At 29.0% G+C, this 19381-nt stretch overlaps 2 protein-coding genes across 3 annotated transcripts; both read left to right on the top strand.

The window, feature by feature from the left end:
- The first annotated feature begins 516 nt into the window (after positions 1-516).
- LOC106680607 (uncharacterized) lies at positions 517-3943 on the top strand. The gene is made up of 3 exons (XM_014420434.2): positions 517-799; positions 2613-2828; positions 2903-3943. The coding sequence occupies exons 1-3, from the start codon at positions 779-781 to the stop codon at positions 3872-3874; spliced, it is 1209 nt and encodes a 402-aa protein (XP_014275920.1). The 5' UTR covers positions 517-778; the 3' UTR covers positions 3875-3943.
- A 3217-nt stretch (positions 3944-7160) lies between these two features.
- On the top strand, positions 7161-18253 carry Rpn10 (regulatory particle non-ATPase 10). Of its 2 annotated transcripts, XM_014420423.3 has the most exons (9): positions 7161-7305; positions 8635-8775; positions 8845-8956; positions 9041-9196; positions 9274-9405; positions 9536-9725; positions 12510-12635; positions 13406-13638; positions 18167-18253. In XM_014420423.3, the coding sequence occupies exons 1-8, from the start codon at positions 7280-7282 to the stop codon at positions 13618-13620; spliced, it is 1098 nt and encodes a 365-aa protein (XP_014275909.1). In that variant the 5' UTR covers positions 7161-7279; the 3' UTR covers positions 13621-13638; positions 18167-18253. The 2 variants fall into 2 exon arrangements, with proteins under 2 accessions (XP_014275909.1, XP_014275908.1); XM_014420422.2 differs by lacking the exon at positions 18167-18253 and having other exon boundaries at positions 13406-13873.
- Positions 18254-19381: the final 1128 nt, after the last annotated feature.

Raw genomic sequence — 19381 nt, 5'->3', positions numbered from 1 at the left:
ATTAGGATTTTAATATCTTTACACATCAATTTTCTGTTAATACTGAAATATTTTTATAGCTTTAATATTCTTTCACTTAATTATATTATTTTTTTCTTGCTTAATTTTTTTCAATATTTGATTTTGTTTTATGTAAATATTTCATTTTATTCATATCTGTTTTTGACGTCTAAAAAAATTTTTTTCTTTTTTTTTCACAAACTAATTAGTTTTTACTTCTCATTTTAGTTTAATGATTTTGATTAAATTAAAAATTATTCAGTTTTTTTATCTGATTAATAATTGATAAAAAATAATTTTATTACCTAAAAATCTAATTTCCATTTATTACAGAATTTTACCAGAAATATAATATATCAATCTTTTTTTTATTTAATTGGACATGGTAATTTAACTTAATTACAAATGTATTTCTCTTATGTAATTTCAGTGTTTTACATAAAAACTTAATGTTGTTCTTTTCATCACTTCCCAGGTAATGGTTAGTTATTTTTACTCGATACCTCATAATGTTCCCTAGTAACTGATAAAAACAATATGACACCTTTATCCTTGATTAAATGACAGGAAGATAAGAAACCAATCACTTTTATCTTAATCTTTTTTACCTTTTGGACGATTCACCTTTATTGTTTACTTGACCTCAGCTAAGAGTAGTGTATGAGCTTTTACAATAAGTGAACAATGGAATAATATTTTTATTGTGAATAATTTGTTTTGCTAGAATTAATAGCATCTGAGATGTGGTGTGATAATTTGTTTGAATGCCATCACCACTATGCAGCACAATTGGTACAGAGTGAGTAAACTATTTTTTTTAATAAGACATTAAGCATGACTTGTTAATCTATTTACTCTTCAAGAAAATCTCATTTACATCAGCTTATACTTGAATTTTAAGTGTATTCATCAAAAATTTATTAGTTTAGAAAGATTAATCATTAATTTTATAGGCATGGTATTTACGTATTTTTCAAATTTATTTAATTAATATCCATAAATAATCATTTTACTACTATCCAATTGGCTATACTAGTGGAGGCCCAAACTTATTAATACCCAGTGTATATTAAGTTGGTTTTTGCACCAATTATGGTGATAATGACTAAATATTGTAGTTCTTAAATAATAAATGATCTATAAAAATCAATAAATTTGAATTGTGTGAAAAGAATTTTCATTTTAATATGCAGCTGTATGATTTGAAATGACAGTTTTAAGGATGAAACTAATGAAATATGAGTAAATAAAATAACTATTTATTTATTAAATGAGTAATTAGAACTTTAATTTCAAAGTGAACAAAAGGATCAAATCTCTTACATAATTAATAATTTGAGATTGACCATGCTGAATCTCCATGGCATAGAAATTTATTGTTCAATCTAATTCATGAAAAAAAATAAAATAAATAAGCAATATCTCTTTTAGATCCATCAATGTCGATTAATCAAATACTAAAACATTATCAATCAGTTACTGATGGAATAAGCCTTACCTCTAGAGCAGTACTTAATTCTTAACAAATGCTGAACACTTTGTAGACATAAATAATGTAGTAAAATTTCTGTCTTTGAAAAGTTTAAACATGAACTCACATTTGGAAATTCTATGTAACTGTTCCTTGATTTACAGTCGAAACTCATTTCTCAAAGCTCAGAATATGAGAAAGTAATGTAATTTGGACCTTATCACAGAAATTAATTAGAGTAAAACCAGGATTCTGTAATCATGACATAGGTCCAATCATCCTTTGAATAAACCAAAGACCGTGGAAGGATTGCATTCAGTTGTTTATTTATGTCTTGAGGCCATTACAGTTTGTTGATTGATTCTAATATTGTTTTGGATCTTCTGAAATTTAATTATACTTATTGCTTCATTGAACCACTAATGAAAGTTCATTAAAAAGTACTTTTAAAAAAATATATTTTTCAATTAGCTAAAATTTTCTAAGCTGTACTTAACTTACCAATTTGGCCTATGTCCATTTTATTATCTGCCCATAGATTATTTCACACTTTATTATAAGAACGTTGGTTGAACAACATACATTAAAAGATTTCATCTCAATGTTCAAGCAATAAGTGGTCGATATTTGAGTATTGCATGAGATCTTTGTTTTGTATGTGTTATTGGAAGTTAAAATACTATACATCTTAAAACTGAAGTGTAAAGACTGATCATTAGAATTTTTTTATCTGTTATTTTTTTAAGTTTTAGTATATATGAATTGTTAAATGGAAATGAGAACAAATATTAAAGAGTACCTTCTTTGGCTCATAAAGTGGTCTTAAAAAAAAATTAACTATAAATATTATATTTAATTTTTTGATATAATTTAGTAATAGACCTAAATTAAAAGATTAAAAAATTGAAGTTTACATTTAAATTAAAAATGTTTTGTCAGACTAAATTCAGACTATTTATTTCAAATTAGAAGTTTTTATATTAGTAATTATTTCAATTTGGCTTGTTAATTGGTTCAATTTTACATAAACCAGTACAGTTTATACAAATAATATTTATGATTCAATGTTTATTGTTATATCTGTACATGTTATCTTAATCCACTAAAGTTATTTATTAATGTTTTACTTTCATTGTTTCAGACTAGTTGGTGTCATAAAATAGCAGCTCTTACAATCATATGTTCCTACTTTATATTATTAATTTTTATACATGATACAACTTATATATGGGCAACACTGGCTCTTGTTTTTGTATTGTTTGTAACAACATTTTCATGTGCCTCAAACAATACTCCATTTCTTCTCCAATTAAGAGGTTCAAGATTAACTGGTATAACAAACCGTACAATTGCTGAGGTAAGTCATTCTTGAATATAGTGTAACTCCATGTCAAATTAATAACTTATAGTCTACACTATTATCGCTTTCAGGAAAGCAATGAGGAAGAGCAAGAGCAAACAGAAACACGGATATGGATGACAGATATTCCCCCTAGTTATTCATTTGTAATGGCAGACATAACACCACCAACCCCTCCTCCTTCCTATGGGTCTGCAATCCTAATGTTCCCTCCTCCATATGTGGGAGTAGACTCTAAAACTGAACAGGTACTCGCTACAGAGACTATATTGGCAGAAGGTCAACAACTAAGAAGACCCTTATCTATTTCAACGCAGGTGTCTGTTTCTAGCGCAGCACCTGAAACATCTCATCTTGGAGGTATTACATTTTCAACTCAGGTATCAGTTATTAGCACACAATCCGAAATTCCTCCAGATTTAGCTTTAAGGGCTCGTTTTTATATATCAAGACAAGCATCAAGAGAGGACGGAACAGAAGATAGTGTCCTTAAACAAGAAAAAATGATGGGTGAAGCCAGTGCACGCTTATTTCTTCTTTCAAGACAGATGTCAAGAGAAGACCCCAGTGAAGAAGTGGAAAACGGTATACAAAATTCAGGAAAAGTAGACAGATTTGCTCCTCCATTAGTCACAAGACAGATTTCCAAAGAAGAAGGTTCTGAGGGAATGGATCTTCACAAATCAATGATGAAGCATGATCTAAGAAGACGAGTACTACTATCTAGACAAGCATCCAGAGAAGATAGAGTTAGCTCAAAGGTAATTCAAGAGCAAGATCACTATGAGAATTCAGGACGACCCTTATCAAGGCAGTCGTCAGTGGAAGACAGTGCTGAAAATGTTCCAAAGAAAAGTGATGGAAGAGTAAGAATAGTTATTTTACAACAAAATTCCAGAGATTCAACAAGTAAAGAGAATCAAGATATCAAAGAATCACAACAAAGTGCTACTGAAAGAGTGGTTGAAGTTGAAGCAATCTGCAGTACAGTCTCAATAAATATACCTGAAGATTTGGTGGAAATAACAAAACCCAGTGAATAACTGCAGTATTGATTACTTATTCTACAGATATGTATACTTGTAAATTAAATTGTAGATTTAAACTTTTAACCTACTGTTTCATTTTTTCTAAATCCATTTTTATTCTGGAACCCTTAAGAATAAAAGAAAAATGTACAATTCAAGCATCACCTAAATAAAATTAACAGATGGATTAAGGTGTTATGTTACACATTTAAAATTTTGAAGAAAATACTAAGTTTTTTAATGTAATTTTTTAAAAAACATAATATATCCAAATCATAGATAGGTTATGTAATTTTCTGTGAATCTTAGGTTGTTAATGTTACTAGTGGAAGATAAGTAAATGAACATTTCATTTGTAAACTAAAAATTCAGTTTAAAAAAAACTGTTACATAGCACCTTCACTCATTTATGTCTTCAGATAATTACAATACAGAAAGGAATTATGAATAGACTAATGAAAATGAAGGATTAAAAAAAAAATATGCTTATTTCATAGTGAGAATTCACCCCGAAAAGCATGGAAATATACATAAAAATTAAAACAAACAGTATTGTTAATTTCTATTTGATTTATTAAAATTATATTTTTAAAAATTTATTAAGAATTTTAATAATAAACTCATTGTGTTTTTAACAACATCCCATTATTTAAAATCATTTTATATTAAAAAACCCTTTCATATTGTTTACATCTAACATTCACTGGACTGGGTTTCTAAAAGGAGTAATTAAGACAAATACTGAAAAATGAAAAAAATAATTCCTAAATTATTATAATAATTGATTGTTCAAGTAAAATAATATATATCTCAGTTAAATTTCAAAATCAGCCAATCTGACCATCCTTAAGGACAATTTTAATTATAATTTTACACCTCACATCCAATAATTTAAAAACTGTTTGCAGGCTATTCTGCCCAGACCATTCATTAATTTCAGTCAATTGCCCTATTTTATCAATTTTCCATTAAATATATATTTGTATGACTTTATTCAAACATTATTTATAAGTAAGCAGAAGATTGGTCATTGAGCACTTAGAGAAATTAATGGTGCGAGGCTTTTTAGTAGAGATTGATAAGGAATTGCTTAATGAGGAAGAGTAGATGATAAAGGATTTTTAAAATTAAGCAGTTCTATGAGAAAGATTATTCGAATTCATAGGTTGAGATTTTGTAAAAATATGACTTCTCACAATTTTGAAAATGATTAGAATTTTGTACGAAATGCCCATTTCTTTCTCTATAAAGATACTTATTGTGTTCATTTGCCTAATACTATAATTACAACATACATAATATAGAATATGGACTATATCTAACTTTAATTGTAGACATTTTTGGGGCTGTTCTACTGAACAATTTTCATCATGTGGCTTGTCATGTTCTTTCCACAAGCCCTTTGGTTTTATATCTTTTAAGGAGATGGTCCATAAAAACAATTGAGAATTAAAGTCAACTATTTATTAATATCCTATGGTTGGTTGAGGTTTGTGTGTGTAGTTGGTTGCTGAAAGTGAAACTGGCCTGTAGAATACTTCACAGAAGTTCAGATATTTGTGTGATTTTAGAAAATGAGGAAGAATCCACTATGTCAGGGGATTAGCTCTGAGCAGTAACAGAGTTTTGGGAGAAATAGGATAATACTTCAGAGAGATAGAATAATACTTCTAATGGAAAAATAAAACTCTGGTCCAAAGTCTTGTAGGATAATCTTAGTTAGTGAGATGAAGCCCTGGGCTGAAGTCAGAATAGGAGATTGCTAGAGAGATCAAGCTCCATGCTAAGGCTAGGAGAACAAGGATAGCCTTTGTTCCAGAGATGAAGCTTCAGACAAAGGCTAGGAAAAGAAAATAATTCTAGTTGGAGGGATGGGCCTGCAGATTAGGGGTTGTAGGTAAGAAAGTAATTCTGAAATACTATAGGAGTGAAATAAGATAAAGAAACTTTTGAATGAATGGAAATGGCAATAAAGAGTATTGCTATAACTGCTCTAACCATTATGTGCCAACCTGGCTTGATAGCTGCCAAGACATAGATCACTATAGTCTTCATCCAAGCTATCATGACATATTAATTTGAGATGATAGTTTAAATACTTTAACTCTACTTGTGTATAATCATTTTGTATATTTTTTTTATTCCTAAAGGTATTATTTGAATCAATAAAGATTGCAATAGAATCTTCTGATTCACTAAAAGCTAACGTCTTATATGTAGCGTCTCTCAATGGCGTTTTAAGGCCCGAGAAACCGCCCAGCACAAAATTGATTAGCGAAAGAGTGACAATCGCCTCACGGATTAACCTCCTTGGGAGTCAGTGAGTAATAATGTTCATAGTGGATCGCATTATTCTAACTCGATGTTTGGAAGTGTAAGTTGTATTATTATTCCACACTGCCTTCTCTGGAACTATCCTTCCTACACTTTCTTCTCTGTATGGCCCTACAGCGAATACCTACAACACTGGGTACCCTCTCTATTGTAAGCGAATATCTTACAGAGAGAATATCCATTCCTGCAAGGACTTAAAGAGATTATCTTTAGGACTTGCCATCCCCTACACGATCATAAGCGAATACATTACGGAGTGGAGTTTCCATTCTGCGAGGATTTACTGCGAATATCCGTAAATTTCGCCAATCTGCCTATTATTTCTCCTATCCAGTACACCTTACCTATTGAACTTGTATTGTCGAGACGTTCTAGTGTGGAGTACTCTACCTCTTAAATTGGTGCTAGAACTAATTATACACAGCACCTCGACAATATTATTTACTTGATTTTTATAATATGAATAACTACGTCAATTTCTGTAGTATCATATAAATTCTCAAAACAGAATACATAAAATAACACTTATGAACATTGTCTCATTATTAAGCAAATCCTCATCTTTCATTATAACTAAAGACGGAAAAATAAACTTAAATTGAAATGAATATTATCATGCAACGATTTCGAAGACTTGAGAACGGCAACATACACATTTATTAATTAAAGGTAGTGTTCTTCTCAACTTAATAATCAAATTAGCTCGTGGGTATATTTTAAATAAATAACAGTTGTTTCGTGTATATTACGTAATCTTATGCAAAATCCATATTTTTATTATGATAACTTACTTTACAAGTGAAACACCTATAAAATATTTTTGAAATAGCTAAAATATTAAATTTCATAGATACTAAAACTCTTTCCTAACAAAATAATAATGTTATTATAATGGCTGCATTGAGAGTAGTATCTAGTTTTTAATAAGTTTAGTTAAAGTAAAAACTACCTCTTTGTTGCCCTATCTGATTGTTTGGATTTGTTCTAGTATTGCTTTGTCAGCATCGATGTATTAGAGGTTATTACTTGACTGATAGACCTATTCTAGTTTGATTCCCTTTATCGGTGATATCTGAAAACTTTAAAATGGTTCTTGAAAGTACCATGATCTGGTAAGTGAGAATCGGTTTATTTTCTTCTTCGTTTTTTTCATGAGTAGTTATTTAATGGCTTTAAAGACTCAATTTAATAATGTCTTTGTCATTAAACTTTTTCCATTTATTCATGTTATATTATGTATTTATTTTTTTTACGCAAAGAAAGATACTTTTATAATACCTTTAATGATTATAATTACTGTCCTATAGTTGTTTTACTAAATAGTTAACAGTGTTTCAATTATGATATTATATAAATAAATTAATATATTAGAATATCAATTGATTAAATTTGCGATCTGCACTATCAGATTTCTTTGTCTATACTTGCCCTGTACAACCATGACATGCTCAAGTAAACTTTAATTTATTTACCTCTGGGCTTAGTTTTTAAATGCTTTTTGACAGCTACTTTTAAGCTTTCATTGCCAGATTTTTACATTACCACTGATATGCGAATATGAAAACCTTCGTTCATAATATAATTCTTTGGGGAAAAATTTTTCATATAATACAGTTGTTATCTATTATTTTTGTTTACCATGATGCTGTGATAATTCATATTTTTCAAATGTATTCTTTCAATAGTTTTATGTTCTATGTATTTTCTACTATATTTAGATTTCATTATGTCATGGTTGTATCTTATACTTAAAACTGATAACTGAAGTTTATGCTGTCTATGCGTTTTCTTCTTTTACTACACTTCTCATCAAAGTTCTTGAACTTATCTATAGTCAACAATATATTCTCAGTTATTTTGATTTGTTTACTGATGTTACAGCTGATTATGTTGCCAATTACATAGCCAATTAAAATTGGCTTCATCAGGGCTATAGTAATTGTCCACAGGGTGCTTAGATAATTTAGTGAATGATGTACAAGATAGTAAATAATTTGATACTGAGCTATTAACTTAAAAACCTACATGAAAAAAGTGCACTTTAAATAAAAATTTTGTTTTCCTGTGAAATTTGTCTACTCTTCAAATATATTTGTATACGTTTTATTGATGAAGGGTAACATTGATATATATAAAACGAATAAAAAACCTTTATTATGAAAAAAATCAGTGTTGCCTTTCATCTAGAGTCAATACTTTATTAAATTAAATGATTATATGAGTAAATTAAAATTTATTTATTTCAAAGTTTAACTATAATGACTGACAAGTTTTTATTAATTAATTGGTATGAAATTCCTGAAATGAATATTTTCCGACAAATATTTCACTATAAATGATTTATCAAGTTTATGTATAAAAATATGAATACAACTTTTTTTTTTTAATTAAAATTATATAATATCTAAAAAAGTTATTAACTAACTGGAATTTTGTTCTAGTGTGGATAACAGTGATTTTATGAGAAATGGTGATTTCTTGCCAACCAGGCTTCAAGCTCAGCAAGATGCTGTGAATTTAGTTTGCCATTCTAAAACTCGATCAAATCCAGAAAATAATGTTGGTCTTCTCACTTTAGCTAAGTAAGAACTATTTCAACTTTTTTTTTATTTTCCATTTTTATTTCTTTTCTAAACATAATCTTCTTGTAGTGTTGAAGTTCTAGTAACATTGACAACAGATGTAGGAAGGATTCTTTCTAAATTGCACCAGGTGTCGCCTAATGGGAACATCAATCTGCTTACTGGAATACGTATTGCCCATGTACTTACTCTTTAAGAAAATAACAAATACTTTTATATTGGATTTGTTTTAGTTATTCATTATTTGTGTTTTAATGTCCACCAGCTTGCTTTAAAGCATAGGCAAGGGAAGAATCATAAAATGCGAATAGTTGCCTTTGTGGGAAGTCCTATTGGCCTTGATGATAAGGAGCTAGTTAAACTTGCAAAAAGATTGAAGAAGGAAAAAGTTAATGTTGATGTAGTGAGCTTTGGAGAGGAGGTTGGTAGTTGTATTTAAAAATGTGTAGTTTTAATTTTTATTTATTTATTTTGGCAATATATCTATTCGGTTTATAGGTTGCAAATAATGAACTGCTGACTTCATTTATAAATACACTTAATGGTAAAGAAGGAGGAAGCAGTCATCTTGTTACTGTTCCACCTGGACCTCATTTATCAGATGCTCTTATTTCTTCTCCTGTTATTCAGGTAATTAGAAATGAAAATTATAACTGTTTCCCATAATCCTGTACTGTATCTAATTTTGTAAATTTATTTTAAAAAGTAATATTGAGGAAGATTCTTTTTTAAAGCCATGATTTGCCAATTTGTGTTTCAGGGAGAAGATGGCATGGGTGGTGCAGGTCTTGGGGGAGCTGGCTTTGAATTTGGTGTAGACCCTAATGAGGATCCTGAGTTGGCTTTAGCACTTAGAGTGTCAATGGAAGAACAAAGACAGAGGCAAGATGCCATGAATGCTGCTGCGAATGTTGAATCGCAGCCAGTAAAGGCAGAACCATCAGAAGAAAGTATGTTATTTAAGAATTTACTTTAATTTAATTATATGCTATAAATGTTATATACCCGTGGTTTTATATCCTCATGCTCTCACTAGATCACAGCATTTGATAGATCATTCTGTATTTAATCTTATCCTCTCTAGAATCTGTCCTTTTACCAGACCAACATCCGTCCTTTTTTGACCGAAACCCTGACCATCTTCTTAAATATAAAATTTTACTAATTCAACAATATCGTATTGATTTAGCTCTCAAATGGTTAAAAATTCTCTTATTCCATCCTATGTCTTAATAATATTCCAGGTTACACTGTACTCTAGACCCCTTCACCCACAGTATATAAAAACTCAAACTCCGTAAACAGTACTGGTTCTGGACTATTATTTGATATAATTTGAATCAATTTCATATTGATATTATTTCATTAAATGATCTGTATATGTGATTTCACTTTTAATGATAATAATGGTAAGTGTTTTATTATATTATAGTGAAATCTAATGGATATCTCTCTCCTACAGACTCTGTTCTATCTATAGACAATATTTAAATTTCCCAGCCTGGAAATATAGGAATTTAGACCCTCTTACAGGTATAGCCAAATTTTGTTCATAGAATCGTAAATTTACCCCTTTGAATAGACACTTTTGAATATATGGGATAAATGGAAATATGGACACAAAAATTTTAAAATAAAGAAAAGCATATTTAATGGTTTCATGTATTGATATAAGTATGTATGTACATTTAAGTCATTCTTTTTATTTATTAATAAAATGGTTGATAAACCTGTGAAGGACAACTACTCTTGTATTAATTAAAATTTAAAACCACATCACTATCATGATATCAAAGAAATTACATTTTGTTTTTTCTACATTGTTTTTCCTTTCTGGTGTAATAAGATATTTATTCTTAATTATTGAAACTAAAATAGCTTTTGAATAGAATTATGCAATTTTCCATGAGGTGTTTACATTTTCTTCTCACCTCTCGGGAGTTTTGTGTTTTATCATTTTATTTTTTATATATAATTTTAATAATTTTATATTATATGCTTATCCATTAGGGGTTGGACCGTTTTATGATTTTTATTATACCTTTCGTACAGTTCTGCTCCCCATGTGATATTGGTATTTTTTTTTTTCCAACCCAGAAGAAGACAGCCAACATCATTAAACCAGAATGAGTAATAAAAGGCTGCAAGGTTCGGTATTTCAATTGGAATGGAATGAAAAAATACCTAACTTATTTCAGTTTAATGGTGGATTGTTGGGTTTCTGCCTCTTGGTTTGAACAAAATAGAAAAGAAATGAAAAAAAAATCTCTGTATCTCACAGGAAGAGAATGATAAAACAAAAATAGGAGAATGACTCTTCCTTATTATACTTCTTCTTTCTCTACATCCAAGTTACCACAAGTTGTGGAGGTTTAGCCTACATTCATTTCCTCCAATTGTCATGATCATTCGCCAGTTTCTTCATTTCTGCCAGAAAGCAGGCTCTTACACTGCCAAGCCTGGTAAAGTAATCTGTATACATCTGCCTTAGTCCAAGTCAGTACACCAGGACTCATGTACATGTTAAAGACTAAAAATATGATGTGTATAAATTAAACATCATCAGCCTCAGTCTGAGTTGGAATACTAGGACTTACATGTTAAATTAAAAAAATATTGTATGTATAAATTTAACACACATGCCTCAGTCAGCCTAATTCGAATTAAGTATTCCAGGATGCAAAGGGTATTGTTGTACTGAACAGATGGAAATCAAAATCATTTATATATTTGAAGATGGCCAGGGTTGCGGTCAAAAAAAGAACAAATAGTTTTAAAATATTTGTTCTTTTTTTGACCGCAACCCTGACCATCTTCAAATATTTAAATTTTTATGGTCAACTACATATACATACATACATACAAAATTTATGTTTTATAAGGGTGTTAAGCAGGGAGATAGCCTTAACCTATTTTACATATGTATTAAATTCTAAAAATATTATGTGTCTAAAAACATTAACTAGTCAGTTCATTAATAAAACAATAAATTTTAATTAGTTAAAAAAACTTTAATTATAGTTTTATTTTATTCTTGGTGTTATTACTGCATTGGTCTGAATAAAATAACATAAGTTTGTCTTATTTTTGTTCTACCCGTTGACAACAAAAAAGGGAAATAATATCAAAATAAAGAATTTATTTATTATGTTGTTATTTGGCTCAACAGGAGTATGTTATTGCTTATAGTCAATCCTTTTTGCAAAGATAAAGATTAAGATATAATTTATTTTAAAAAATTTAAACTGCTGTATTCTGGCAATGTTTGCCTGGGTTGCTCCTATGGAATTGAAATTCTTATTTTAGATCTTTGACTTCCATTCAAAGCCATTGGTCTTGAATATGAATTTTTATGTAACTGATTAGATACTATTGTTTTAAGTTATAGGTGAATTGTGGTTTATTGATCTAAGAGAATTTAAAAACATGAAAAGTAATTAAAATTAGAATTCCAGATGTAAAACATACCTTTATTGCTTGAAAGAAAAATAAATTTACCATAAAGTTGAATATTACCTTAGATACAAGAAGATTGTCAGGGTTGCGGTCAAAAAAGAATAAATAGTTTATAACTATTTAATGTCCAACGTTTTGCCCCACTTTGCAGGGCTTCATTAGGGCTGTTCAAAGCGAAAGGTTAAACATACCGATTCAATCGATTTGGGGCTGTTTAACCTAGTACCTTAGATACTTTTCTTTTAGTTTTTAATTAACTGATATTTTATTCTGCGTAGATGGTGAACGAGCTATGCTGGAACGTGCTCTTGCTATGTCTCTTGATGCACCACAACATGATTTCTCCAACATGACTGAAGATGAGCAAATAGCTTTTGCTATGCAGATGTCCATGCAGGATTCACGTATGTACATAATCTATTTCTATAAAATTTAATAAAAGTGAATGGTTTGAATGTTTGTCCACAATAAACTTTTGAATTACTGGACTGATTTATATGTTGTTTTTCCACATATGTCCATTGTCATCATGGGAAGATTCAAAGCTCGTGAAATCCTTGATTTTTCCGGTAGAAAAAAGTTACAAACAAAATTAAACATTTTGCGCGTGTAGCTCAGAAAGCATACATTTTTTTCATGATTATTATATACCAATCGATTTGTCTCGATTGATGAAGTTTTTTTATTTACATATCATGTTGCTTTAGTGATTAGTCATAGTGTGCTAGATTGGAAATATTGTAGTCGTTTAATGTGAGTGTTAAGCTATTTCATAAATTTGTAGTACAGGTTTTAGTATGTAAGTGTATGTGCTTAATTTTTGTCTTGTTTGTGTGGAAGGAGGTGATTTGGTCTGGATCATGCTTTAATGCCAGATTTTTTCTTTAATTTGTAGTACTCACTTATTTAAATATGTAATTAGGTAGTTATCCTGTTAGATATTCATTGCCTAATGAATGTATTGTGTTATAATTAAACATCTTTGTAATTTATATCATATTATTATAAATATTGACTTAGACATTCTTTGTTTTATGGTGGTATTCCTTTTAACAAACTGGGCTGTTTCAACCATTTATTTTTACCTAGTCAATTTTACCTGTATACCTTTCATGTATGTTACAGTTAAGTTTACACGTAATATTTCTATTTTTTATTTTCTGTTATATTTTAGAGGAGCCATCTGCTTCTACTGCTCAGGAAAAACCAGAAGAAAAGAAAGAGACTGCAATGGAAGTTGAAGATTATACTGAAATGATGACAGATCCTGCATTTCTTCAGAGTGTTCTTGAAAATTTGCCGGGTGTTGACCCGCAGAGTGAAGCTGTTAAGCAGGCTCTTACTAAAGATGCTAACTCATCAGATAAAGACAAAGAAAAGGATAAATAGAAAGAGTGAAGTTGAGAAGTATGTTTCTGTACACCCATTAAAGTATGCGAACTTATCTAAGAATATCAAATATTCTATTTTAAACTTTATATTTGAAATATGTAGTTTAGAAAGAATTATCAGACTTGTTTAATTATTCACTATTTGTTCATTAGAATTAGTTATTCTAACATTAATCACTTAAATTTGATTTGTTTCAGTTATATTATTTTTAATTTTTTTTTTATGTAAATAGTTCAGAGTTATATATATAACTAACATGTTTAATGAATTATGTTCCTTGATATTCAAAACTGTTGTGAATATATTTACTATATTGCATTTAGTTGTAAAAAAAAAATGTTTTAAATTAAATAAAACTTTAATACCTTTAAAATATAAATGAAAAATTCATATTTCTCTACATCAAGGTCAAACAATTTTTTAACCCTAAAATTATTCTACTTTTTTATTGTTTTGAAAAGTGTGATTAGTGTTAAAATAAATAAATTTTAAAAAATAAAAGAATTATTTCTTTTCTATTTGATTTCTAAGTTCTTCTTATCTTTCCTGTAAATGTCTTTAATAGAATCACTTTGTATTCTCTTTTGCTTAAATTAAAAACAAATTAATAATTTAATGTTGCAGAGATATTTTATTACTTATTAGTCTATAAATTTATTTATTGTTTGTAAATAAACTATATAAACAGTAACTGATTATGTTTCATATTCATTATGTTTAAATTGTCTGTTATTGTGTTGTGGATAGGTTGTTCCTCCAGTTTCTTCAATGACTATATCTCCTTTAATTAAAAAGAAACAGTTATTTTGCAGCACTTATTGCAGTATCTAGTTGATTTTATTTAATGCAAACCTTATTAATAATACATCATGCAACAAGCATACTATTACATTAATTATCTGTGATAGGTTTCTGTAGTTTTATTAATTTTTCTAACTGCTTAGAAGATAAACAGGGGAAGTAAGGGACTAAATTGTTATTCAGTAATAATTAAGTTGAATAATTACTAATGTTGGTAGTTATCATGGATAGAAAACATATTTTCAATCTAAAAGTGGAAAATGTTCATAAAATCTTCTAATATAATTGGGACTTCTATTAAAAAATCATTACAACTTCAAGAACACATTTACCATCGTTAGTAGGATAAATTAAGTTGTCCTTGCTATTTACATATATTCTCTAACGACTGTTAAGTTGTGCTCCGCATAAGTAAAGTATTGTACTCACCAAGGATTGTTATTCACACCATTTGTAAGAAGCTTATTCTCTCAAAGTCAGAATGGGTCAGCACCTTGAAACTCAAATTCAACTATGCACCATTGTGTGAGGTCTGAGTAACCAGAAGATAGCATAGAGAATTTAGGTCCTTCTGTTGCAAATCTGTTTGGTAAATGTCCCAACAAATCCCTCTTAATAGCATATAACATGCCTGGCACCATAGAGTGAAGTATTAATTTTCTTAGAGAAAGTGACTTTAACTGCTTTGAACAATCCTATTCTAATATGGATCTTTGAGGTATTACTGATATTGTAGAATTCCACAAAACCAGAGAAACAGCACTGACAGTACAATTGAGAGCAATAACCTGAATAGGTCAAGAGTGGAAAGCAAAAGGATGGATATCTTTAGAAAATGCATCCCTTTCCTAAAAGAAAAAATCTTTTATTATTGGGGAGAGAGAGAATTCACCATGAGAGGCCTCTGGTTTGGATCTTAAAGAAAAATACTAAATAGAACACAGCCCTTTTTTAAAGACCTAGCATTAGGGGTATTGTTATATTGGCGAAAAATATTGTCGGCTGCCTGGGTTTTACAGATCACCTGCATGATAATTAACTGTGTTAAATTTAATACTAACTTTAATTATACTGCATCAATGTTCAATATTATTTATTTGTTTTTAACTTATTACAATTTGATTTTAATTTATTGCTATTTTTACTTATACCTATCTTTTTATTTATCCGTAACTTAATTTTTAAGTGTGCATACTACAAATTATATTATTTGATTAGTGTTTAAATTTAAATAAGTTGGATATTTGTGATGCATCATTGAAAAAGAGAAATATAGAATGGAGGTGAGTAACAAAATAGACAGTGAAGAAAAAAACTAAAAAAATTTATGTATATATAATTTGATTATTGTTATATTTAGTTGCAATGAAAAAGAAAAATGTATTTATATTATATTTAATAACAGAATGATTAGTAAGCCATGTCTTATAACAACATAATTGTGCAGCGCTGCTAGTAAAATAAAGAATTTCTCTCTCTATAAAATTACAATTTTTTTTCTGAAACAACAGTTGGTTTTTGTTGAAGATATTTTAATAGATTAGCATTTTAATAAATTATTCAATAGTCTACTTTTTTAATAGATTAGTATTTTAATAAATTATTCAATAGTCTAACTCAATAACCTAACTTGTATTATACCACTAAATTTTGGTGTTATTTTCTTATCAAGTTTTCTGTTACAAATAACTTCATGTTTTATTCTACTTAAGCTCCAGATTGTGAATAATTTTGTTTACTTGTCCAGCAATTGAGAATTTGCGAAACCTATTTACCTAAAATAACCATATTCCAGTTGTGGGTTAAGCAAGAACTAATAAATTTCATAAAGATAATTAATAATATCACTTTGTTGGATTCAGTTAGGTGAAAAAGAACCAAATTAAGATTTTGATTTTGTTTATTATACGTATCTGCTACATTGAATTACTGTTCATACATAGCATGGCTACATTCAACCATCCATCTCGAAAAACTTCTGTTGTTTATGTACTTAAAAAATAATATGTTCATTTACTGACATTAAGAAACTAAACTCTGCCGAGTGAAGTTTCATACTGAATTACTACAATATAATAATAGCTATTTTTACAATATATTAAATTTAATGTTCAGTAATAGCAAACCAAAGGCAGAGTTGGGCAAAAATTAGCTAACAGCTAAAATTGCCATGGACGCGACCCTTACTCATGGATAAACCATTGATAAATAAATATTCAGGTGTAGATAGTTGACCATTGGAGAAGATGGTCGGTGGTTGCGGTGAGCAAAGAACAACATAAATTTTAAAAACATATTTATTTATGCCAACGTTTCGACCTGAGTTTCAGGTCTTCATCAGGAAGTCAAGCGGTCAAGAAACTCAGGTCGAAACGTCGGCATAAATAAATATTTTTTGTTTATTTATGTTGTTCTTTGATGACCGCTCCCCCCTGATCATCTTCTCCAATCAATAAATCAATATTGTATCCATGGCAATTTTAGCTATTAATTTTAACAATAGTTAATTTTTTCCCATCACTGACCTAATGTTAACTATATTTTTAGCATATTTCTGTGATTAAGATTTTGGGTCCAGAAATATTAACTTCATATTTCTATTTAATGTGTCTTGCTCCCCAAGTCAGTGCTGGGCAAAAAGTAATTGCAATTTTGGACCATATAATGAGCAATTCATCAATGATTACATACATCTAAAACTATTCAATTGTAGAACATGGCAGCTCCAATTCTGGAGGCTTCTCAGAGCAAACTATTTTTATTTATTTTTTTTCAGCTTAACATTTTATGGATTTTTTATATCCATGTTTATTAAAACCACTAAATTTTGCTAAGATTTTACTCTGTTTTTGAAATTTATTTCTTTCACATTTATTCATTACAAATGTTATTTTTGTTTTTTTACGAGATAAGTTCGCTCTTTCCTCCTAATTAGAAGTACTTTGAGTTGCAGATGTTAGGAAACTTGTTGATCTTGTTCCTTGGTACTTATCTTGTACTTGCTGTTTGTAATATGCATCTGACATGTTATTTAAGTTATTCCTTTGGTATTATTAAGATGGTCAGGGATGCAATCACAAAAAATATTTAACAACTATTTATTTGTTGACGTTGCGCTCCACTTTGTAGAGCTTCATCAGGGTAGGGTTTCATCAGCTGTTTCAGTTGAGATCTTTCGGAACAAAAAAAAACCTAGCTAACATCCCTTTGAGATAGGTTATTATAATTAAAATTTTCGATCGGATTGAAGGAACATAGAAAGAAATGCTAGGTTAAATTTTGAAAAAAGAATTATTTGTATATTTTATCAACTATTTTTTCTTCCTTCTAGACTACAGCCCAGACCATCTCCTTCAAATTAACTTACTATCAATCATCTAAACAATTATTTCAATAGTAGTGTGATACACCATTATTTTCAACTTTTAAGTGTTCTTATTTTTTGATCTTCAAGAAATCAAAATTTATGTTTAAAAAAAAGTAATAACTTTCAAAAATATCTGAAAACGGGAAAACAAATATACACTTCCTAAACTGTAGTAACGTACTATCTAGTCCTAAACTACTTTAATGAAATACAGCTCTATAGACTTTGCAAGAACTACCAGGTTTCAAATCCTTTTATTCAATAGAAGGATTAACGATAAAATATTATGCCTTTTTTATTGTTTACTTTAGCTGTAAAAAAAAATTGAAAGAACCATTATCATTTTTTGAATTTAATTATCTTTTTAATTTTCAGGAGGTTCATGGAGCATGTACGAGGAATCAATATTTTAAATTATATAATTTAACTAGATAAACAATAAATTTGTTTTTTCCATTCTTACATCGGTCATTTTTATTGCACATACCTTTCCGAGTTCCTTAAACAAATGTTAGTTGATATTATGTACCTGCTTCAACTATTGATCTCATCAATGAGTCTTATGAGTAATTCTCAGGGAAGTGGCAATTTTCAGTAATGAGTTTTAAAAAAAGGTTGAGTTCTCCAAAAATAATTTAGGCTTGTTATTCGACCAAACAATAAGAACATGGAGTTGTAAGGTATAGAGGTTCAGTTCATAAAATATCTCATCTGGGAAACATACCCCCTATGCAATGCTGGCTGTAAATGTAGACCTAAAGGGAAAGTGAATGCAATATATAAGAACAATTTTGTTCAAAGAATGGATTAACTTTCATTATCATTGCTCCAGTAGTTTTTAACTAGAACAGAAACCTATTCAAACTTATTGTAGAATTAGGTTTAAAATTATGATAATTTGAAGATCATTGATTGACCTAGTGTAATATGTAAAAGGAAGATGATTAGGGTGCAATCAAAATAACTCAAATAGTTCATATTACTATTTGAGTTATTTTGACCGCACCTGAGCCATCTTCCTTTTATCAAAATAATGATAAGATAGAATTCCCCACTTATTGTAGAATTACAGCCGATAATTAGGCTTTACTATCTGAAAGCTGTAGTGAATACACCCACAGTACAGACCCTTAACACTTTAATCAATAAATATATTTAGAGAAAATTCCTTTAAAAATCCCAGGACTCTAGAAGTTGATACCCCAGCAATATAAAACCTAATATTTTTACTTTCATTTACCTATCAATGAAATATATAGTAAGTATAAGTCAAAATACATTTTCGATAGTAAAATAAGAGAAGTAATATAGACGTATAATAAATCGTTGGAAAATCAAAGATTTTAGAAATAATAATATTTAAAATAGTAAGTTGCAGAAGGTAATGGAGATTAATAAAAAAGGTACTTTCTAGCATGACTTTGAATAGGCAGGTGCATACACAGTATTGCCACTTGATGACAACATTTGCTTGTCACCATATTTATTGAATGACTTTTTTAGCTTCACTTAACCTATATATGAGCCTTTCAGTTGATGGGATGAAGAAATCCAAAAAAAAAATCATTGTATTTTCAATATTGATTCTAC

Source organism: Halyomorpha halys, unplaced genomic scaffold (assembly GCF_000696795.3).
Source record: "Halyomorpha halys isolate HHAL.00 unplaced genomic scaffold, Hhal_1.1 Scaffold269.1, whole genome shotgun sequence".
Lineage (NCBI taxonomy): Eukaryota > Metazoa > Arthropoda > Insecta > Hemiptera > Pentatomidae > Halyomorpha > Halyomorpha halys.
The sequence above is the reverse complement of the archived record's forward strand: the minus strand, read 5'-3'. Positions and strand labels throughout refer to the sequence as shown.

Excerpts from the sequence above, each read along its gene's own strand:
- LOC106680607 (XM_014420434.2), top strand. The coding sequence starts at position 779 with ATGCAGCACAATTGGTACAGA. Across the intron at positions 800-2,612 it reads TGCAGCACAATTGGTACAGA|ACTAGTTGGTGTCATAAAAT; the intron begins GTGAGTAAACTA and ends TCATTGTTTCAG. Across the intron at positions 2,829-2,902 it reads CAAACCGTACAATTGCTGAG|GAAAGCAATGAGGAAGAGCA; the intron begins GTAAGTCATTCT and ends TATCGCTTTCAG.
- Rpn10 (XM_014420423.3), top strand. The coding sequence starts at position 7,280 with ATGGTTCTTGAAAGTACCATGATCTG. Across the intron at positions 8,776-8,844 it reads GGTCTTCTCACTTTAGCTAA|TGTTGAAGTTCTAGTAACAT; the intron begins GTAAGAACTATT and ends ATCTTCTTGTAG. Across the intron at positions 12,636-13,405 it reads GATGTCCATGCAGGATTCAC|AGGAGCCATCTGCTTCTACT; the intron begins GTATGTACATAA and ends GTTATATTTTAG.